This window comes from Nycticebus coucang, chromosome 8 (assembly GCF_027406575.1).
Source record: "Nycticebus coucang isolate mNycCou1 chromosome 8, mNycCou1.pri, whole genome shotgun sequence".
Lineage (NCBI taxonomy): Eukaryota > Metazoa > Chordata > Mammalia > Primates > Lorisidae > Nycticebus > Nycticebus coucang.
Window position 1 is genome coordinate 103272977 of NC_069787.1, and position 24787 is coordinate 103297763.

The 24787-nt window shown below is 35.2% G+C and overlaps 1 protein-coding gene and 1 non-coding gene across 4 annotated transcripts in view; one reads left to right on the plus strand and one right to left on the minus strand.

Annotated features, from left to right (window-relative positions):
- Positions 1-24787, minus strand: part of STAG1 (stromal antigen 1) — a 411299-nt gene that overhangs the window by 42157 nt on the left and 344355 nt on the right. For all 3 annotated transcript variants that reach the window (XM_053598524.1, XM_053598525.1, XM_053598526.1), the window contains one exon: positions 9558-9638. In XM_053598524.1, the coding sequence (XP_053454499.1) occupies positions 9558-9638 (81 nt within the window). The remainder of the gene's footprint in view (positions 1-9557; positions 9639-24787) is intronic.
- LOC128592885 (U6 spliceosomal RNA) lies at positions 19156-19259 on the plus strand. The gene has a single exon (XR_008382097.1). It is a non-coding gene; the product is annotated as a U6 spliceosomal RNA (small nuclear RNA).

The following is a 24787-nucleotide window of genomic DNA, read 5'->3' on the forward strand; positions in this document are numbered from 1 at the left end:
AATAAAACAAAGCAAAGGAATAAAACAAAGATTTAGACCAGATGAAAGATTTCAGAATACGAAAATGAAGCCTGCTAAGAATTTCACAATCAATTTTCACGATGAAAAGCTGGCATAAAACTAAACTTCTACTCACAATAAGTAGCATTTTCTAACTGACAAAGCCTGGTAAACAAGACAAAGGGGGTTTGCTATGTTATTAGGCCAGGGGTTGACAAATATTTTGTGTACAGGATCAGAGAGTAAGTATTTTAGGCTTTGCAAGCCATAAAATCTATATCCCAACTATTTAACTCTTCCACTGTAGCATGAAAGTAGCCGGAGACAGCACATAAAGGAATGAGCATGGCTGTGTTCTAACAAAACTTTATTTATAAAAAAAGATGCAGGGTCAGATTTGTCCTGTAGACTAGTTTGCTAAGCCTGTACTGGGCAATAAAGCTCTTTGGAGACAGACCGTGGCATGTTTCTTGGTACCTAGCACAGTGACCGATACATAACAAGGCTCATTAATTTTTAACCTAAACTGTCATTAACCACATTACATATAAAACTGAGAGACCCCAATTCACTCACTTGGAACAAGTGACAAAGGGAACAAGACAAAAAAGATCTCACCATTATGGTGGGCAAATTTTATGCTACATCTCTGAAACTACCCTCTTGCATGAATAATCACTACTAGTGTCTTTCTTGGGATGGGGGGGAAGTGTGCAACTTTTGTGAATACACAATAAAACGACTATTGCATATTTAAACCCCAAATGTAATACCTAGTTTTCAGTGTTGTTGCTGTTCTTGGCGATCTGAATCCCCACCTGCTGACTCCTGCCATTGCCTCAAAGGCTAATCCACTTATGATCCAGGAACCCTTAAGCTGCCTACTGTAGTTCCAAAAGATCTTCTTATTTCTCTTTCCTGTAGTGTACAAAGATGAAGGAAGCTAAAGAAGGAGTCAGAGGAACAGGGGAAAAGTAGTGACTGTTAGGACCAAAGTGAGAGACTTGATTCCCAAAATATCCCAAAAATTCAAATGGAGGACAAGAACTACCAAGTGTATCCCAAACCTACACTAGCCATTAAGCATGTTTAGGTATGCCCATAGCCTCAGACAATAGTTCATTTAGTATCAACTCTTGGTTTTGGCAGTAGAGAACATTTGGAAAGCAAAGACTAGGACTGAGATTTTATGCCGAAAAACAACATTTATTGTTTTGGTTTTCTTTTTTTGAGACCAAATCTCACTCAGTTACCTTGGATAAAATGCAATGGTGTCATAGCTCACAGCAACCTCAAACTCAGGCTCAAGTGATCCTCTTGCCTCAGCCTCCTGAGTATCTGAGACTACAGGTGCCTGCCACAACACTTGCTAATTTTTCTATTTGTAGAGACAGGGTCTCACTTTGCTCAGGCTGGTCTTGAACTCCTGATTTCAAGTGATCCATCCACCTTGACCTCCCAAAGTTGTTAGAATTACAGGGATGAGCCATCACACCCAGCCAACACTTATTGTTAATTGTAACATTTCTCTCAATTTAGTCTTCTCAACAAACCTATCCAGTGGTATCATTCTCATTTTATATGTCAGAAAAACTAAAGCTTGTGGTGAATTAACTTGCTTATTTTGCCATGGGTGGTTGAGAAGTGGAGCCAAAATTTGAACTCAGGTTTAACTTGAAAAACCATGTTCTAACACAAAAAGTGGTGGAAGAATTGGGAACTTCCTTTATAGATAGCGTCAACAACAAGAAGTCCTTTAACACTTAGAAATTGTTACTAGGAAAAAACAATTTCAAAATAAAAAACCTACTGCAAGAAGGAAAATGCATTACTATATCACTCAGTAGATATTAAGTAGGATTAGATACCTATTTAGTTTTTATCCAAATAAATGGCCAGAGAGGAAAGTACACTTTTATTATGAATTCTGGTGGAACAAATCTCTGATTTCTATATTAGAAAGTGGGAAGTATTATGTTTTGTCTATATATTCACAGTATTTTTTTTAGGCCTCTGATAAGCTCAGTTAAAACGTATTTTTACATTGTAATAATTATTATTTAGAAAAGGATCAATACATCTTTTCATCCCTGGCTCATTATTTAGAGCCATTATGTACTCATAATAAATGAAATATTAAATATCTTAAGGAATTTGGGTATTTGTAAAAAGGGACCTAAAAGGCTATCTCTTTGCAGGTAAAAGCAGCATCCATGTGAAGGCCTGTAAAGCCGAGGAAGCCTTATGATATCCTTTGGGGGGTGGGGTTGGGGGAATCCTCTACCAGAAAGCAAGCTCCTATATTAGGAGGCCCAGGAATACTGTTACAAACACAACATGGCATCCTTAATGGAATGCTAAAACCATGACTTGAAAGTTCTTAAGTTTCCAGAGGATTATTGGGGTTGAATTTTAGAGTTCAGAATTTGGTATGAACATTCACCTATTTCTGAAATCTAGATTTTTATAAAAGAACATTGTGACAGCTGAACAAGAAATGGACGTTAAATATGACCTGGATGTTTCTCCCTTAACTTTTCTAGACCAGTCTATCAGGCACTTGTGATCAGACATAATATCAACGGGAACACATCTATTAAAGAATTCTGGAGTCATGGAAGGACCAAAAGGAAAGGCTTAGAACTAACTACATAGCTAATGAGGATAAAATTCTCAAGAAATGAAAGGGGGAAGAGGGAAGATTCTTTAAAAAAATAAGTAAAATAGTTACATACCACTAAAAATTTGTTGCTAGATGGAGATGTGCTATCTATATTTTGTTATTATAGGAATTCTGGGCAAGGACCTGAGTGAGCTCTTTGTTGTTCACTGCTACTTTGCAAGAGTGTCTAGGAAAGAGGAAAAAAGGTACAGAGAGTAGCCTGTAGATTTTTACTCATCTGAGCCTATTTCTAATATATTTGTAGAAATGTATGTTTGTGGGAAGAACAGCAAGGTTAAATGTGTCTCCCCATGGGTCTTGACCACCATCTCTCTCACATTTATCTTTACTCCTCCTTTCTCCAGTATGTTTGGAAGTCAATACATTAGAATTTGCAGAGGAAAACCTTTAGTCAAGATGGTGATGGAGGAACAAATTTTGCAGTTAAACATCTCAATCATAATTTCACTTGTAGCTACCTGGGGAACATTTGACTTTATTTGACTTAAAGGATAAGAAATGACTGTCCCAGGCCCTTCGTACTGCAGTCTAGAATAGAAGCATGCAGGGTAAGGCGAAGAGTAGCACAAATGTAAGATTACAGAAAGCAGGACAGCTCCTCCCAGAAAAAATAATTGAGAATAAATTACAAATCCCCAGGCCAAAGAAGGCAATAGGGACATTATTTTAGCCCTAACTCTTATTTACCTGGCTCTTTAAATGTCTTTGTTTATGTCCAGAAGGAGATGAAGGAAGAAGGATGTTTTCTCTACAGAGAAGAAAAACTGAAGGCTGCTTCTACAGGACCAGCACTAGGGGGCACCGGAGCAAAGTATACTGAGCATGACCTGTGAGACTGCCAAAGAGCTTCAACTCTGGAAATTAGGGGAACAGAGGAAATACCCATTGGTAAAACCAAGTGCACTTCCATTTCAAATAAATATCTAAGTCTGTTCTTGACAGTCTTCTCATATACTTCATTTTATAAAATAGTGTTAGGGTTGAGTTAAATTATAAATTAAATTTAAGCTCAACTATTACTACCATTCATAATATATTGAATGACAGTGTTCATGACAATAAAGAAGAAAAATAAATTTAGAAAGTACTGCCTAAAACACAATTTGGCAGTATGTACTAAGAACCTTAAAAGTATGCACTATATTTGACCCAGTATTTCCATTTTTAAGAATATAAGATGAAACAATGAAAAACACACAGCTTTTTTTTATCAGAATGCCCATCACAGCATTAATTTTATTAGCAAAATGTTTAAACCTTAATAATCAAGAGAGCAGAAAGGTAAGAAATTACGATACAGTTATACAGTGGATTATACATGTTAAAAATATTCTCTATAAACATTTTTTTACAATTGAAGGATATGTTATATTAACTGAAGAAACAAAATTATATCGTCTCAAAAGATTAGCAATATATATAAGAAAAAGTATGAAAAAATACACCAAAATATTAACAGTGGTTATCCACATGGTAAGATTCTAGAGTTTTATTCTGTTCATATTTTCCTTTCCTTCTTTCCTTTTTATTTTTGTAGAGAAGAGATCTTGCTAGATTGCATAGGCTGGTCTTGAACTCCTGTCCTTAAGTGATCCTTGTGCCTTGGCCTCCAAATCACTGGGATTACATGCCTAGCCTTGATTATATTTTTCTAGTTTTTCTTTTACAATGAGCACATACCCAAGTAAGAGCTCAAATTTATGAAAATCATTCTACCATGACCTTGTATTTGACACAAAAACTAATAAGCATAATTTATTAATTTAAAATATAAGTGATCCTGAAGAGATTTAAATAAATTTCTATTACTATATTGATGACTAAAAAACCAAAGAGATGGTGGTCACCTGGCTTGCTCCTTCACCAGCAAAATGACCCATTCTGTCTTAGCATTTTCTCAAAAAAACAAAATTACTTCGTGTAATAGACTTTCAGGTTGTTTCTAAACATCATTACAGAAGTCCTCCCTATACTTTAACATTAATCCACTGTCATTACAAACTGAGCCATTTAAAATCACAGTATCTTCTTGTCTAAATACCCTTAGGAATACAGAATTATGAGAGAAATCTAGCTATGTGATATAAATATCCTATACCCAATTGGTTAACACATACTGTTAGTTTTTGTTCAATGGGGAGTCAACCATAGAAAGTTCACTTAAAAGAAAAACTTAACAAGGGCCCGCTGCAGTGGCTCATGCCCATAATCCCAGTATTTTATAAAGCAGTAGGATGCCTTGAGGCTAGGAGTTTGAGACCAGCCTGGGGCACACATTGAGATTTTATCTCTACAAAAAAATAAAAGAAATTAGCCAGGCTTGGTGGCATGTGCCTGTTGTCCCAGTTATTCAGGAGGCTTAGGCAAGTGTTCTGCTTGAGCCCAGGAGATGGAGGTTACAGTGAGCTATGATCGCAGCATTGTACTCCAGACAACAATGCAAAACCTTGTCTCTAAAAACAAAACCTTTCAAACAAAACCCCCACTACAACAAAACCCTCTAGAATTAGGATCAACAGCTTAATAATTCAAGAATTTAAAGAAGACTAACAGAAAGAAGACCACTGGATTGATATTCAAAAGACTAGTGCTATATAAGTCTGATCTCTGGCAAGTCCCAATCTCGGAAGGCTCAGATTCCTTACCTATCAAGTGGAATTATGAAAACAACCACTTTACAGGATTATTATGAAGATTTAAGTAAACCAGAGCATTTATGTTCATGTAATTTTTTTTTTTGAGACAAAAGCCTCAAGCTGTCACCCTGGGTAGAATGTCGTGGCATCACAGCTCACAGTAACCTCCAACTCCTGGGCTCAAGCGATTCTCTTGCCTCTGCCACCCAAGTAGCTGGGACTACAGGCACCCACCACAATGCCTGGCTATTTTTTGGTTGCAGCCGTCATTGTTTTTTGGCAGGCCTAGGCTGAATTCAAACCCGCCAGCTCAGGTGTATGCGGCTGGTGCCTTAGCTGCTTGAGCCACAGGTGCCGAGCCTACGTTCATGTAATTTATAAAATGTTAAATACTAGTAAGGTAATTACAATAACAATGTCCTCTTCTAGGCTACATCTAAAATAAACAGCTTTCATCAAATTATTTCCAGATCCCCTTGAAGGTCTAATACCACATTTATAAGCAACAAAATAATGTTGCTACAGCAAATAAGACACAGGACACACTAAACATTTTTCTAGTATTTACTTCAGGTAAAAAACCCAGTGAGTTACATGTGATAGCCAAAGCTGAGATTAGTATGGAGAATCAAGACATTTTTGCTCTTAACAGTTTTAAAAAATTATTTTGTAATAAAATAATCACTATTAAATAACATCAACAAGAAAAACCCCTCAAACAGTATCAAAAAGTATGAAGTGGAAAGTAAATCTCTGTTATCCTTATGGCTGACCCCAAAGAAATTTTATTTTCCCAGAGGTAAGCCCTGTTGAGACTCTTGTATATCTACTGAAACATCTTCAATACAGTAGTTACTAGCCGTAGCATAGACTGCAGAACTTTACAGCTAAAAATGATCAGTTCAATATAACTTCCAATTTTACAAGTAAGAAACTCAAGACACAGATGATTTTTTTTTCTTTTTTCTTTTTTTTGTAGAGACTGAGTCTCACTTTATGGCCCTCGGTAGAGTGCCGTGGCCTCACACAGCTCACAGCAACCTCCAACTCCTGGGCTTAAGCGATTCTCTTGCCTCAGCCTCTTGAGTAGCTGGGACTACAGGCGCTCGCCACAACGCCCGGCTATTTTTTGGTTGCAGTTTGGCCGGGGCTGGGTTTGAACCCGTCACCCTCGGCATATGGGGCCGGCACCCTACCGACTGAGCCACAGGCGCCGCCCGACACAGATGATTTTTTTTTTTATTTTTATTTTTTTTATTTATTTTTTTTTTTGTAGAGACAGAGTCTCACATACCGCCCTCAGGTAGAGTGCCGTGGCATCACACAGCTCACAGCAACCTCTAACTCTTGAGCTTACGCGATTCTCTTGCCTCAGCCTCCCAAGCAGCTGGGACTATAGGCGCCTGCCACAACGCCCGGCTATCCTTTTGTTGCAATTTGGCCGGGGCTGGGTTTGAACCCGCCACCCTCGGCATATGGGGCCGGCGCCCTACTCACTGAGCCACAGGCGCCGCCACAGATGATTTTTTTATATGTTACTAAGCACCATACAATTCCTAAAATCCTTTGACATAAGTTATCTACATTAAGATTATTTATGTGACTTGTCTCAAGGTATATAGGTTAACAATACAAATGGAACTACAGTTAGGAAGTTTCCATCAAATGACATGCTAATTCTATAGACTGTATGTGTACAAAGTTTATATACGTGCTTTTAAATACTCAAAGATATCATACATCATAAAGAAGATGAGAAAATTTGGTAACTGCTAATCTAGTAATTATTATATCTAAATTATTATTTTAAAAGGAGAAATCTTGGCAATAAAAGGTTAATTTTTAAAGTTTGCATGTATCCTGATAATTCATATTTTTCAAGATAATCACTTAGAGAACCACTTTTGCTCTTTATCAAAAAATTTTTTTTTATAGTTAGAATCTTGCTTTGTTACCTAGGCTGGCTATAGCCTTGAATTCTTGGGCTCAAGTGATCCTCTTGCCTCAGCCCTTTCCATTCCCACTAGCGGGGACAACAGGTGCCTGTTACTCAGCCCAACAAATTTATTTTCACATTACAGATACAAGTGATACATAGCACACTATGATTACTGAAAATACTTAGCTTTAAATTTGAAAAGAATACTAACTTTAAAGTGAGAGGAAATAACTTGAGAGACACCTAAGTTAAATTTTGCATAAGTATAAATGTACACAAAACTATAAATGGAAATCAATTAAATAAAAAAGCACTTAATGGATGTTTTAATATCCTTTCCGGCATAAAGAAAATAAGTTCTGTTCACAAAATATGCAATGCTGATAATGAAATATGTAGTATGACTGATGACAAAAATAAAGCCATCTTTTATTAGGACAATGTGTTAGATAAAAATTAAATAAAAAGGCAATAAACTGCTAAATAATTCTGTTATAACAGGATTAAAAGAAACAGTATGTTTAAGAATACAGATTTTTACTCCAATTATGGAATATAGTTGTAAAAGGATAAAATTTAGATTTATAAGGAGAAATTTTAAATTACGCTGAATTTTTATGTAAGTATGTATTCCTAAATTTGCTAAATGCAATTATCAATATTTAGCCAAAATACATGTAACTCAGGTAACCAAAATGATATCTACAAAAATAAAATGTAAAAATTCAACCATAATTTTTAAAAATCAGAATAAAAGTAATTGTGTATAATAAACTCTATTAAATTTTAACATATACATTCAATCTCTTTTAATCTTACCATATTAATAAACATTTAAAAACCATGAAAAGGTAATATAGTTTATTGTTTTATTTTGTAAGGTAATACAGTTTTAAGGTGGCTTTTATTTTTAATGAAATGTTAACTGTAATTTTTACTCTTTAAGACTGAACTCACCAATAAAATAGAAAAACCAGGGACTTTCCAATGGGACTTGAGGGAAAAAAATAGAAAAACCAAGAGGGTTATCCACATATTGCCATCATTCTAATTGAAAACAAACAACAAAAGTCCTACTTTCCAAATATATAGAAATCCTCAAGTTATTAATCAGAAAACAAAAAAGAAGTTCTTTCTTACATTCTAATCTTTATTAGGTTCTTTATCAAATGTTTGCCTTTTAATCATACTTGTTCAAGTCTCTTTCATTATGTAAAATAACTGAAACATTTATTTTATATTTGTGTCAGATAATTCTAATGTAAAGTATTTTTTCCCTGATCTCCTTCATGGTTCTTTTCGTGTTTTTTTGTTTTGAGCTGAGTGATTTTTTACTATGAGTTCACTTTTCTTCAAATGTTATTTGTGGAAAATTCTTTAAGGCGAGTTCCTTCAGAGGAGATGAAGATTTAGATTTGACTTTATTAGGTCCTTGGGGATACACCACTATGGAACTCAAAATCAAAATCTCAATTTGTTTATTTTTATGATTGAAATAGTATAAATTCTGGGTGAAAACTTAAGTGAAAGCTAGGTCACAGTTATAAACTTTCATGGGAGATCAATTTTTCTCCCCTTTAATCAAAGACAAATTATACAACAGGTTATTTTCCTCATAATCCCCCAGGCCATGAATGCAACTGGTATGGATTTATTTCTAGTTTATCCTTGTGCTGACCATAGCTCTTTTAGGATCCCAACTTAATCAGAGAAGATATGAACACCTGTTAGACAGTCTATCTTACAAGGGCCTGGGACTAAGTCCAGATTAGAAAACACCCTCAAGATGAAACAAGCTTTAGCACTCTTTTTTTATTTTCTTGATCCTATTTTCACTTACTCTTCAGCCATATTTTGATTTGTTTTATACAGTCCTGGATTAAAACTTAAAAAAAATTTATCCAACATTTTAAGTGGTTTTTAAACCGATGAAGGTTGTGTTCACTTTGGGCCCTTAGGTGCCATAATGACAGAATCAAAAGCTAGATTCTATTATCTTTCAATATTATTCTTTTTTCATAGCATGTCACCTATCACAACTTATGTGTTTATTGTAGCTTCTTATATGAATATTAACTCTGAATATATATAGAATATGTATCTAGTGCTTGAATAATCTATTTCTAAAAGAGGTAAATATATACTTACTCATAAGATAAAACAAGAATTGGTAATAAGAAATTACCACATCTTATTAAAGATTACAATAACTTATAAAACTGATAGTATTATTAGATAAAGAGGTAAGCAAAGTTATTATTTTAGTAAAAACCCTCTGCCTACAGAAACTCTTACTTACTTTGGAAGGAGAACCATCAGTAATTTTCACCAACTGCCAAAGTATCGAGTAATGGGAACACTGCAGTGCCTGTACGACTATCTGTATCAAATGAGAAAAAAAATTTTTAAGGAAAAATTTCAAAGAAATGAGGATTTATGTTTGCACAGAACTAAAAAAAATTTACAATAGTTTTTATTTTATGATAAAATTTCAAGTCTAAAGTTTTGTAGAATTAATGAGAACGTGTAAAATATTTGGATTAAAAAAAAAGACAAACCAACATATCAATCTAGAGAATAAAGACAGAACATATGTTGATAAATATGGACCCCAAAAGCACTATACTTTAAATAAATATGTAGTGTTATGAATATTTTGCTTAGTCAAATTTTTAAAAACAGATATTCTATCCAATTTTATAACTGAAATATCTGACAATGAAAATTTAATCAAAATTTTGTAACAGAATGTTCTACTTATCTTGTTTTAAAGCACTTTAATATGAAACATCATATACCAAAAAGTGCCTATATAAATATAAAGCTTAATGAATTAATATAAAGCAAAAATACCTGTGTAACCACTATCCAGGTCAAGAAACAGAACAATTTCAGCATCTCCTCCTAACAAATCATCCCTTTCTTCTCCTAAGGGCAACAGTTATTTTGGCTTATTTGGTAAACAATATTTTAACTACCAAAGTTTGTACTCCTGAAGTTTGTTATGCCTATTTGTTAACAATATATAAATGGAATTATGCATTATGTATAACTTTGTGTCTGATTTCTTTCATTTACCATTTGTTTAATATTTATACATGCTGCATGTGCCTATAGTTCATTAATTTTTAGTCCTGTGTAATATTCAGAATATTCCCCTATTTATTCATTCTATTACTGCTAAACTTTTACATGGCTTTGACTTTTAGCCATTATGGATAATACTGCTATGGATATTCTTGTACATGTTTCCTGGTGCACTGTGCATACATATCTCTAGGGCAGAGATTTTCAGAGTTTTTTAGTTTTATTTATTTGTTTGTTTATTTTTGAGATAAAGTCTCACTCTGTCACCTTCAGTAGAGTGCTATAGCATCACAGCTCACAGTAACCTCAAACTTCTGGGCTCAAGTGATTCTCTTGCCTCAGCCTCCTGAGTAGCTGGGACTACATGTGCCCACCATAATACTCAGCTATCTCTGGACCTCTTTATACTCTTAAAAATTACTAAAAACACCAAAGAGCTTTTGCTTAGATGGGTTATATCTGTCAATACTACCATATTATTAACTGAAACTAAGAAATGTTTATAAAATATTAAATCACTTAAAGCTACTTTTATTACATCATAAAAAAATAACCAAATTTTCTTCAACAAGAAAGTATTAAGAGTGACACTATTATATATTTTTGCAAATAACTTTAATGTCTGCCCTAACAGAAAACAACTATTAAGAGATTCTCCTGTTTCTGCCTTCTCTCTGTTCCAATATCCAGGGTGTCCATAAAGTTCATATGCAATTTAAAATAGTTTTTTACATTGTAAAACTATTGTTTTAATCAAAATATATGAAGAAAATCTAGTTTTGCAAAGTAGTTGAAAAAGAAAGTATATTATAATAGCTTGTGTAGATAAATGTGGATATTCTTTGCTATGACCTCAATAATATTCCACTGTAGACTTGTGAAAGAATGAGAATGAAAAAAATAACATTTTCATCTTTACTATGAAAACAGTTTTTTTCCTGTTTTTTATTCCCCACATGTTAGGAGCTGTCAGACAAAAATTGTTTTAACTTCACGGACCTCTACTGCAAACCCCCAAGGGCTCCTGAACCACATTTGAGAACTACTGCTCTAAGAGTAGGACTGCTCAATTATATAAAATATGTTTAATGTTACTAGATATTGCCAAACTGAAAATTGGTGTGTCTTGTACTCACTGACAGTTCCCAAGCCTCCACATTTTTATCACTACTTGATATTAGATTTGATAAATTTGGCAATTCTTTTTTTAAATTTATTTAATTTATTTTTTTAGAGACAGAGTTTCACTTTATCAGCTTCGGTAGAGTGCCGTGACATCACAGCTCACAGCAACCTCCAGCTCTTGGGCTTAGGCGATTCTCTTGCCTCAGCCTCCTGAGCAGCTGGGACTACAGGCGCCCGCCACAACGCCTGGTTAAAATTTAGCAATTCTATTATACATAAATAGTACCTTAGTGGTTTTAATTCACATTTATCTAATTTGAATGAAGATGGACACTTTTTCATTTTTTACTGGCATCTGAATTCCTGTTTTGTGAAATGTCTATGCAAGTTTTGTTCCTGTTTTCCAGAGACAATAGAATTCAGAAAAATAAAACTGATTAAGGGGCATAATGTAAAAGAGAATTCCATTTTGATAGGTCTTTTACTGTATCTTTGTTTGAATACAAGATTTATATTTACTGCAATAAAGTGTATGATAATATGATATTCCATTATTTTATTTGCTAACTTCACCTAATGTCTCTATTATCTTCAATACTCAATAAACTAAAAACCATGAAGGTGAACATACGTAGAGAATAAGTTGAAGGAGAAATCAGTAAGTGGAATGCTATAGGAACTTTAAAATTTGGGTTTTAGATCACTTAACCAAAAGCTATTTCTAGCACGTTTACTCGGTACTAGAAATAACTCTTATGAATTAGAAGAATAAATAGTGCTGTTTTTAATGCAAAATTAATGAGATGATGTAAGGATTTTTTTAAAAAAATATAGTAATTCAATGATTGATTCATGTCAGAATGTACAAACATGACTATACAAACACTGTCAAGTTATATATTAGTGCTAAGGAAATTACCCTAGTATATTTAGAAGATGCTTGATGACAATATACCTAATGGTCCTCAGATACTAACATGGTTTGCATGGAAAGAAAAGACAAGAGTAAAAAAATTCTCTTGAATTTGAAACAACTTGATTTGTTAAATTATTAGAAAAGCAATATACAGAATAATAATAATCAATGGGAACTTAAGATCTGAAAAATGCTGAATAATTGCTTAATTATGGTTGTATTAATTTATCCAAATCATTACAAATACATTTTTTCTCCTACTTTTCTTTTTTTATTTCTATTTTTTTAAAATTTATTTATTTTTATTGTTAAATCATAGCTGTGTACATTAGTGCAATCAAGGGGTACAATGTGCTGGTTTCATATACAATCTGAGATATTCTCATCAAACTGTTCAATGTAGCCTTCGTGGCATTTTCTTAGTTACTATATGTAGGCACTTGTATTCTGCATTTAGTAAGTTTCGCCTGTTCCCATTCTAAGATGCACCGTAGGTGTGGCCCCACCCATTGCCCTTCCTCCCCCATAACCTCTCCCCTCCCTTCCCCTTCCTTGGCCCTTTCCCCATAGTCTTGTGCTATAGTTGGGTTATAGCTTCATGTGAAAGCTATAATTTAGCTTCATAGTAGAGCTGAGTACACTGGATACTTTTACTTTTCTGCCAATCTATACTAGAAATTTTCAAATTGTGTTCCACAGAAGTTTCTTGTCAGTGATTATGAGGGAGGAGAGACACTTGGTCACTACGATACCTGTTTCAAATACAGAATTACCATTTTAATTTGTTTCACACACTAGTATTCCTTAAAAGTTTACTTTTAAAAGGGCTCCACAGCTTTACGTTAAAATACAAATCTTGCTCTCATTGACTAGAAAGCCTTTTGCCATCTTACAGGCATAATTATGTAGTTGTCAAAAGAAAATTCAGAGCTTTTCCTTCTAAGCTTCGCTAGTCATTCCGATAGTTTATCTTCTACACTAGCAATGTTATCCTAACTTGTACAGAAGTCATCTATTTATTTTATTCAGTCATTTCATCTTTCTAAAGTGTAGATGAAATATGAAGGGCAATTAATAATAATACCAAAAAAAGCCAAAAGAGACTGTTTTGACTTTTGAGGACCCCACTCTTTTTGCCTTTTCTTGATTAACATTGCTCTGAGCCTAAAGAGGATCTTCAAATAATAGCAAGTATTGGTTGATGACTAAGAACTTCTTCCAATCCCACTCCTCTGTTGTTCCTGGGAGTAAACACTAATGTGTATTACATATTCCTAGGCAAATTAAGGAGGAGCACCTGCTTTGTCTGCAGGATACCAACACTCCAGGAAAATTTAGGTCCCAGAATAACTAGGGAGAACAGTGACATCTGACTTCCCCTAATGGTACTTTATGGTTATGAGGGTGAGAAATAAATTTCTATTTTGTTAAGCCACTGAGATTTTTATATTAATCTATTAAAGCAGCTAACACTAGTTTAACCAATATAAATTTTTAGTAGGCCCTTTCCTAAATAATCACTTTTATCTCTTTAAAAGAAGAGAATTTTTTGTTGTTGTTGTTCCCCAGCCAGTTTCACTCTGTTGCCCTGAGCAGAGTGCCTTGGCATCAACATAACTCACAGCAACCTCAAACTCTTGGGCTCAAGCGATCCTCTTACCTCAGCCTCCTGAGTAGCAGGGTCTACAGGGGCCTACCATGTCGCTCTGCTAGATTTTCTATTTTTAGTAGAGATGGGGTCTCGCACTTGCTCAGGTTGGTCTTGGCCTCCTAGAGTGCTAGAATAGCTTTTTATCTGACTAGCAGACTGACTCAGTGAGAATCATTCAGCTTGTGGCTAATGACAGGTATTACATACCTAGAAGATGAATAGTATTACTAATGTAAAGCTTCTACAAAGTTTAAGTTTAGGAAAACCAAATTTACATGGAAAATAAAGTCTGAATTAAGACTAGAGAACAACAGTAAACAAAAATAATTATGTATACATAAAATACATATGCACATATATTATCTACACATATAGGATATATTTAAAATTCTGAAAATCCATATAATGTTTACTTTTCCATTGGCCAGAGATCTTCATGGTGAAAAGCATCAAACCTTTTAGTGGACACATGGATGATAAGAGAGTGAACTACCTTAAATGCTTCTGATATCCAATACTGATCTATCATTTTTAGACTGGGTTAACATAAATGACAATTAACAACCTCTTCAAAAAGAGATTTTATAAAAAGAAAAAAGAAAAAATGACTTAAGTTTGAGGCATTATAAAAAGAGACTTTAGATGCAAACTAACAATCAGTATGGTTTCACCAAAGAGAATATAAGGCTGGCAAATGAGCACACATAAAAATGCTCAACATTATTAAGAAATACAGGTTAAAAGCACAATGAGATACTACTATATATCTACCAGAATGGCTAAAGTAAAAATTATTGACATTATTAAGTACCACTGAGGATGCAGAACTGAAACTCTCACATTGTTGGCAGGAATGCAGAATAGCATAGCCTCTGTGGAAAATCATTTGGCAGTCTAATATAGTTAAACATATACACTTACCATAACACTCAACAAATGTACTCCTGGGCATTTGTTTTACAAAATGAAAACTTACTTGTTCAATTGAAAATCTGTACACCAATGTGATAGCCAAAAGATGGAAACAACTCAAATATCCTTCAATTGCTGGACGTATAAAACAAACTATGACATAGCCACACAGTGCCCTATTATTAAGGAGTAAAACAGAACCAACTATTGATCTAATGATTTATGCAACAACTTGGATTAATTTCAAAGACATTATTTTTAGGGAAGACATTACGCTAGGTGAAAACATTATGCTCTGCAGGGTGACATATAATATGATTCCATTTATTTGGAAATCACTGGAAGTTACCAAAAGTCAAAACTATAGTAATGAACAACAGATCATAGGTGTCCAGGAGCTGCAGGTGGGGTGAGCATTTAACTATGAAGGGATAGTATGAAGACATTTTCTGGAATGGTTAAATTGATTCTGTAGCTTACTATAGTGGTGACTACAGAAGTCTATATACATGTTAAAATTCATAAGATTATATACATAAAAGAAATATAAGTCGATTGTGCTGTATAATTAAAAATAGTAACATGGTGAAGAGTAGTTTACAGTAACTTTTTCTTAAGGCAATATTAAGAAATGCACAAATATTGATACAAATCATAAGTAACAATTTGATAAAGGGAAAAAATTTCTAAATTCTGCATAGTCTTTGGGAAGGGGGTGGGGAGTTATCTAATATATTATATAACTGCCAGGCATACTACAGCACGGGTTGAAAAAAAATCACTAGAAGTGTGAAAAACTCAAGTAAAAAATTTAGGTAGTAAAAAGTTAACTTTCCAAAAAATGGATTACATAGCAGGCTAATGCACATTAATCCCTGGCAATTCAGGATACTGAGATTTTATTGTTAACCTTACTTATAAATTCCAAGTATTAGAAAATAAGAAGGGTATGAAGGAAAATATTTCTACAGTAAGTCCAGTGTGGATAGTACATTCTCTTTTTGTAGTATCTCTTCATACTGATCTCCAAAAGGAGGTTTAGTATATGATGAAAAGCACAACAGACCAGGAGTTCACATCACACAACCTTATTCCTCTTAAACAGTTCATGGTCTTTTTCCTCTGCATATGCTGTAGGCCATAACATCAAAAATGATCCTGCTATTTCCCATCTCAGTGATCTGCTCAAAAGACCCCATGAAAAATTTCTGCTGATAATTCTGAAAACTAAAATTAACACAAAGAGTTGTCCAAACAACATGCACAACAACCAAACTATTCCTAAGGCATCAAAGCAATTAATACAACACTTTGTGCAGCTAGACTCATGATCCATATAAAAGGGTGGAGGGAATTAGAGGACACCCATCACTTCAAGATAAAAATACTTACTTCCAGAGATAACTGAAGTGACACGAATTATTCATGCAAATAAATTCCAAACATTTAAATGTTTTAAAAGACTGCTAAGCTAAGCGAGAGCCCAGTCTCTCTAAAAAACTAGAAAAACTGAGGCAAGAGGATCCCCTAACCCCAAGAGTTGGAGGTTGCTGCGAGCTATAATGACACGGCACCCTACCCAGAGTGACAGCTTGAGACTCTGTCTCAAATATATAAATAAAAATAAAAAAGACTGCTAAGGCAGGAGAAGAAAAAAGATGTATTTAGATGATTGAAAGGCCTTCTAATTATGACAAAAAATAACGAAAATAACTAATAATTCTGATTACATAAAAAACACATTAATACATATAATTAAAATTCTTACTGGTAAAATTATTGCAAGAAATGATGAGGTCAAAAATATTAATTTAGAAAAAGCTTATATGCTAAAATGAAACTAGCTGAGCATGGTTGTTCACACCTCTAATCCCAGCCACTTGGAAGGCTGAGGTAGGCAAATTGCTTTAGCCTGAGCAACATAAGAGACCCTGTTTCTACAAAAAATATGAAAAAACTAGCTGTGCTTGGTGGTGGCACATACTTGTAGGCTCAGCTATTAGGGAGGCTGAGGCAGGGGTTTGAGGCTGCAATGAGGTATGATGGTGCCACTGTACTCCTGTCTGGGTGATGGCTGAGCAAGATAACGTCTCTTAAAAAAGAAAAAGGAATTAGAGATCTGATGTACAACATTGTGCTTATTAACAAGGTAGATCTTAATATTATTTTTTACCACAATAAAAAAATGAACCAAGGCCAGGCACAGTGGCTCACACCTGTAATCTCAGCACTTTTGGAGACTGAGGTAGGAGAACTGCTTGAGGTCAGGATTTTAAGGACAGGATTTTGAGACCAGCCTGAGCAATATAAGTAAAATCCTCACCTATATAAAAAAATTAAAAAATTAGCTGGGTGTGGTGGTGCACTCCTGTATTCCCTGTTACTCAGGGGGCTGAGGCAGAGGTATCCCTTGAATCCAGAAGTTCTAGGTTGCAGTGAGCTATTGATGACATCACTGTACTTTAGCCCCAGCAACAAAGGGAGACCTTGTTCCCCCCGACACATAAATACCCCAAACAGAAACTAACACAACAAAAAGGCAAAACATAAGGTAATTTTATATAATGAAATAAATAATAATCTAAAATAACAATAATAATTTGAGATATAATGTATAAAGATATAAAATATAAACCATTTGAAAACCACCAAAATGAAAGCTATCAAATCATGATGATCTTAATTGACACAGTTTTGCAAAAAGATATTTATTCAGTACATAAGCTTTCTGTTAGACAGAGGGACTTAAAATCAAATATATTCCTAATCTAATGGGAAGACAAACAAATATAGTTGGTCTATAACAATTTACTAATTGGTTTGATAAAGTAAATAGCATATAGGCTCAGCACCCATAGATCAGTGATTAGGGCGCCGGCCATACGCACCACATGGTTTGAACCCAGCCAGGGCCTGCTAAATAATGACAACAATAACAAAATTAGCTGGGCATTGTGGTGGGCACCTGTAGTCCCAGCTACTTGGGAGGCTGAGGCAAGAGAATCACTTAAGCCCAAGAGTTTGAGGTTGCTGTGAGCTGTGACGCCACAGCACTCTACCAAGGGCGACTTGTCTCAAAAAAAAAAAAAAAAGTAAATAGCACATACAGGGTCAAGAGTTGAAGGGCAAGAAGAGGGCATCACATGTTGCCCAAAAAGAGGGATAATGTGCTTTGGTTTCCTCATCTGTAAATTGAGCTGTCTGCCCCATCAAACCCGCACTACCTCCTTCAATTACTTCTGTGGATCATGGTGGTTCAGTTCTAGAGAGTGAAATAAACTCTTCCTGGAGAGACTAGAGCTGAATGTCCTTGGAGAGACTGGGTTGCCAGGTAAAATACAGGATAACCAGTATTGCATGAGACACATTCATACTAAAAACTATTCACTATTTATCTGCAATTAAACTTAGCAGGGCATCTTTATTTGCTCAATCTAGAGACCCTATGCACATGTCACCTGATTTCTAACATCCCAGACGAGGACCTGAAGATCAGAGAGGAAAACTCAGTAAATAGTAGTGTCAGGCTAGAAGCCACGTCTGGCAGTGATCTCTGCAGAATCAACTCTCAGATGAAATCAGAGCAACCCCTTGGAGATTCTGAGTCATCAGACCATCCCATTCACCTCTTTAGCAAAGCCCTCCTTTAAGGACCCAGGAGAGGGCAGGGATGAAGCATCATAGCTGAGGAATATGATGTTACTTTTGTCCAGGTGGGTGGACTCGATAGAACTCAGTTTCGATCCTATCTGGGGAGGCTGGGAAAGCCCCTTGGGCTCTCTGGGAGGCTTCCTCACTGCATATTCAGGGAAGAGAATGATGGCAAGGAAGGCTCTGGCAGGCAGGCAGCACATCTTAGTTTTCTTCCTTCCTTAGAAAAGACACCTTTTTGCAGCAGGATTAGAATTCCTGGAATTCCAGCCAAAGGGACCATGTTGGGAACTGATGCTGAAAGAATGCTGCTGAGCCATGCCTGGGGCACATGGGGCCCTCTGTCAAAAATCAACTGACCATGTACATATGGGTCTACTTCTAGGCATCCTATACTGTTCCTTTTATCTATGTATCTATCCTTTCTTCAATACTACACTGTCTTGACTACTGTTTACAGCCTTGAAATCAGCTGTACATCTTTTTTATTTTTTCAAAATTTAGTTCTTTTGTCTTTTGTTCTTTTGTTCTTTTGTCATAAAAATTTTAGAATCAGTGCTTGCTTCGGCAGCACATATACTAAAATTGGAACGATACAGAGATCAGCATGGCCCCTGCGTAAGGATGACACGCAAATTTGTGAAGTGTTCCATATTTAAAAAAAAAAGAAAAAAGAAAAAAAATTTTAGAATCAAGTTGTTAGTTTCTATAAAACATTCTATTGAGATTTTAGCCAGAACTGTGTTAAATCTATGGATCACTTTGGGGAGAACCATCATCTTAACAATACCGATTCTTTCAATTCATAAACATGTTATATTTTCATTCACAAAGTTCCTTTTTAATGTTTTTCATTAATTTTTATAGTTTTCAGCATACAAATCCTGTACATATTTTGTTAGAGATATACATAAGTATTTCATACTCTGGTGCTATTTTTAAATGCTACATTTTATAAAATTTTATTCTCTAACTGTTCATTGCTAAGCAACTGGTTTTGAAATTTAAAAACCATTAGATGTACATGGTAAAATATTCAAAGGTATAAATAGTACGCACTTCAAATTAAGTTTCTGGTCCACTTAAGATCTTGATTTTTCCACTGAAGAAATCCACTGTTAACAGCTATCATCCAAAATTGAAGATTATTATACATATAGCATAGTTTTATAAGTATAGATCTTCTCATCACCCATTAAATTACATACAATGATCGCCTTGTCTTTTTCATTCAGTATATCATTAAATGTCTTCTCACATAGAATATTGCATAAATAACACCTACTTCATTATTTTATTCATAACTGCATAGAATTATAGAGAATCACAACTATCCCAGTGTATTTAACTGGTTTTCTACTGATGAATGTTTTAAGTTAAATTTTCATAAAAACGCTACCATGAATACCTACATCTTTGTATATATATCTGCACTCTAAATGCCTAGACACAAATGCTCAGAAGGGTATGTCTACTTTCAATTTTGATAGAGTAGCAAATAACCTTCTAAAGGAATTATACTGACCTATTCTCACAATAGCATTTGAGAGAGTCATGTATAAACCAGCACATTGTACCCCTTGACTGCACTAATATACACAGCTATGATTTAATAATAATAAAAAAAACACCTTTCTAAGAGTTTTTGATGCCACAGATGGTTGAGAATTACTAGAACAAAGCCTAGATTGCAGAGAAGGTGAAACTAAGGTTTCTGATGTGATCCATAGAGAAAATACAAGGTATTAAACTAAGGACATGGTAGCAGGGCTGGAACAGTATGAGAAGAAGAGACATTCAGGAGGTATAATTTATAAAAAAGATCAAAAGCTTCGTGAGCTTAAGAATTGCTTTCTAGTACACCATTATATCTTCAGGACCTGATACTCAAACACATTTTTTATAAATAATGACTAGGTACAAACAAAAATAAATAAATAAAATGACTGGATGGGGTAACATCTTGTATGTGTGCATAATGTACTGGTGGTGAAGAAAAGGGAGGCATCAACCATAATTCCTATCTTTTTGACTTAGGAGTGTAGGTGGACAGATAATGGATACAGTAGTGTTGAAAGGTTTTGATATGGCATGACTAAGGAATAATCACAAGTGGGTAAATGAAACAATTCTAAGCCAATCAGAGAAATAAGTTTGTTTATTCATTCATTCATCCACTCATTCATTTAGAGAGAGTCTCACTCAGTCACCCTGGGTAGAGTGTCATGGTATCTATACGTCACAGCAACCTCAAATTCTAGGGCTCAAGGGATCCTCTTACCTCAGCTTCCCGAGCAGCTGGACTACAGGCACCTGCCACTGTGCCTGGCTAATTTTTTCTATTTTTAGTAGAGATAGGGTCTCGCTTTGTTCAGGCTGGTCTCAAACTCCTGAGCACAAGTGATCCACCCACTTCAGCCTCCCAAAGTTTTAGGATTACAGGTGTGCACTTGGCCTGTGTGTAGTTTTCCAAGGATAGTATGACTTTCTCAACTGGAACAATAAGCCATAATCTATCCAAAAACAATAACCTGACTAAAGTTAAACCTACCTCCTACATTAGGTTCAGTCTTTTTAAGTGCTAGCATCTAGTCTCTCTCTAAAATTGGCACTGAAAAAACACAAAAGATTATCTGGGGAAAAAGGTAAATGTAAAGTGAGAATCTGACAGGCATGTGCCAAACATTAGAAGGCATGAGTAAAGAGTGGAAGAGTACAAAGATACTTATACCAGAATGTTTATTGCAGCCCAATTCATAATTGCTAAGTCATGGAAAAAGCCCAAGTGCCCATCGATCCATGAATGGATTACTAAATTGTGGTATATGTACACCATGGAATATTATGAAGCTTTAAAGAAAGATGGAGACTTTACCTCTTTCATGTTTACATGAATGGAGCTGGAACATACTCTTCGTAGTAAAGTATCTCAAGAATGGAAGAAAAAGTATCCAGTATACTCAGCCCTACTATGAAACTAATGTATGGCTTTCATATGAAAGCTATAACCCAGTTATAACCTAAGAATACAGGGAAGAGGCAGAGGGAGGGGAGGGAGGGGGGAGAATGGCAGAGGGAGGGTGATTGGTGGGATTACACCTGCGGTGCATCTTACAAGGAAACTCAGTAGATGTAGAACATAAATGTCTTAACATAGTAACTAAGAAAGTGCCAGGAAGGTTATGTTAGCCAGTGTGATGAAAATATGTCAAATGGTCTATATAACCAGTGTATGGTGCCCCATGATCGCATTAATGTACACAGCTATGATTTAATAAAAAAAAAAAGAGTGGAAGAGTAGTAACCTATGAGCTATCTATTATAGGCTAAAAATTCACTGGGAGGGAGGAAGCATAAGTAGTTCCTGAAACATATTCTCATGCTATAAAAGATGGAACTGCTCAAAACATATCTAAAGCTGCGGTCTCCAATGTTTTTGGCACCAGGAACCAGTTTTATGAAAGACATTTTTTCCCTGGAAAGGGTGGGGAAGTGGAGGTGGTTAGGCAGAGCTCAGGCAGAGATGCAAGCAAGTTCAGACAGTGATGCCAGGATGCGGAGGGGCTGGTGTGAAGCTGCTTAGATTAATCTCCCACAGCTCACCACCTGCCATGCGAACCGGTTCCTGAGTTTCGTGGAAGACAATTTTTCCACAGAAGACAATTATTCCATGGACTGGTAAGGGGACAGGCAGAGCTCTGTGGCCAGAGACTAGTAGTGATTTGAGGCCCAGAGTTTGGGGAACACACAGCTAAAGCACACAGGAGCTGGTTTAAAAGCAGCTCACACCGGCCAAATCTGGAACACAATATGAGTGCCAAAATAAATAAGATAACTGAAGGATAATTAGTTGAATAAAATAGAAATATAATAGGGATCTACAAGTCTGTTAAGATATTCAATTTTTAAAAATGAACTTAAAATTATAAAAAGCAAATGAGTGAATGGAAAGTTTTTCCCTATTGTAGAATGCCAATTAAGAAAAATAACGTAAGTGATAGAGTCAGAAAATCATTTTATTCATAATTTTGTGATCATCATAGTAATAAGTGAGTCAAGCAAGGATCATAAGCGGATACTAAAACTATTATGTCAAAGTTTGAAAAGAAAAAGGATTATGTACATACTTTTAAAAGATCTCCTTACAGATTACTTATTATTTAAAAAGGACATTGGTAACTACATAGTAAGAAACTTGGCAGACTTCACCTTCTTCAAGTGATCAAAATTAAAGTTAATAATGTCAATAATGAATTGGCATTATGTTCATTCTGATGTGATACATTGAGAACAAAACATCATTTACGTAGCATTCCTACAAAAGTGTGTAATCCAAACCTAAATATTCAGAACTTCTGACAAAACTCAATTAAGAACATTCTGTAAGTAGGGCATGGTGGTTCTTGCCTATAATCTTAGCACTCTGGGAGGCTGAGGTGGGTGTATCTCTTGAGTCCAGGAGTTAAGGATAAGCCTAATCAAGAGTAAGATCCTGTCTACTAAAAATAGAAAAATTAGCTGGGCACTGTGGCAGGTACCTGTAGTCCCAGCTACTTGGGAGACACACTGAGTCAAGAGGATAGCTGGAATTCAGGAGTTTGAGGTTGCTGTGAGCTATAAGGCCACAGCACTCTATCTAGGGCTAGTGAGACTCTGTCTCAAAAATAAAATAAAATAAAATAAGAACATTCTATAAAATAACCAGTCTATACTCTTCAAAATGTTGATGTCATGAAACACAAGGTTGAGACGATTCCAAATTTAAGGAGACAAAAGAGATACAATAATTAGATGTAGTAGCTCTGGCCTGTAATCCTAGCACTTTGGGAGGGTGGATTGCCTGAGCTCACCAGTTCTAGACCAGCCTGACCCAGGGCAAGACCTTGCCTCTAAAAAGAAAAAACAGCTAGGCATTGTGGGGGGCACCTATAGTCTCAGTTACTTGGGAGGCTGAGGCAAAAGAATCACTTGAGCCCAAGAGTTTGAGGTTGCTGTGAGCTGTGATGCCAGGACACTCTACTGACAGCTAGCTACACAGTGAGACTCTGTCTCAAAAAACAAACAAAAAAACCCAAACAATTACATGCAAAGTGTTACCCTGGATTGGAACCTAGGCTTAGAAAAATTGTTATAAATATATATAACACTGTTATAAAATATTAATATTTACATATGTATACTAATACATGTAATATATAGACAGAGTAAGCAAGTATGCAAATGTGAAAAACATATTGACAATTGAAGCAGGTGAAGGGAATAAGTTCATTTTCTATTATTGTAACTTCTATAATTTGACTTTTAAAAAATAGAATAAATAAGTTCTTTCAAAGTTAGGTTTACTACATATCCTAAAGCTATAATAGTTAAAGTAGTACTGGAAAAGAAAAGATAGATCACTGAGAGAAATAAATACATGTATATACACATAGACACATCTTGGGGATATTGTAGGTTCAGTTCCAGACCACCACAAAATAACAAAGATTGGAATAAAGCAAGTCACACAAATATTTTGGTTTCCTAGGGCATAAAAAGTACACTATATTATACTATAGTCTTTTAAATGTGCAAAAGCATATGTCTAAAAAACCCCAGTATATATATACCTTAACTAAAAAGTACTTTATTGCTAAAAAATGCTACTGATCATCTGACCCTTCAGCAATTCATAGTATTTTTGCTGGTGGAGGATCTTGCCTTGATGTTCATGGCTGCTAACCGATCAGGGTGGCTGCTGAAGGCTAGGGTAGCTGTGACAATTTCTTAAAACAAAATGACAGTAAAGTATGTTGCATCGATTAACTCTGCCTTTCACAAAAAACTCTGTAGCATGCCATGCTGTTTTCCTACAAGAGATATTTTTTTAAAATCCTCTTCAAACCCTGCAGTTGCTTATTTTTTTTTTTTTTTTTTGTGGTTTTTGGCGGGGCTGGGTTTGAACCCGCCACCTCCAGCATATGGGACCGGCACCCTACTCCTTGAGCCACAGGCGCCGCCCCCTGCAGTTGCTTATTAACTAAGCTTTTGTAACATTCTAAATCGTTTGTTACCATTTCAACAGTGTTCACAGCATCTTCACCAGGAATAGATTCCATCTCAAGAAACCATTTTGCTCATCCTTCGGAAGTGACTTCTCATTTATTAAAGTTTGATCAAAGAGATTGTAGCAATTCATTTACATATT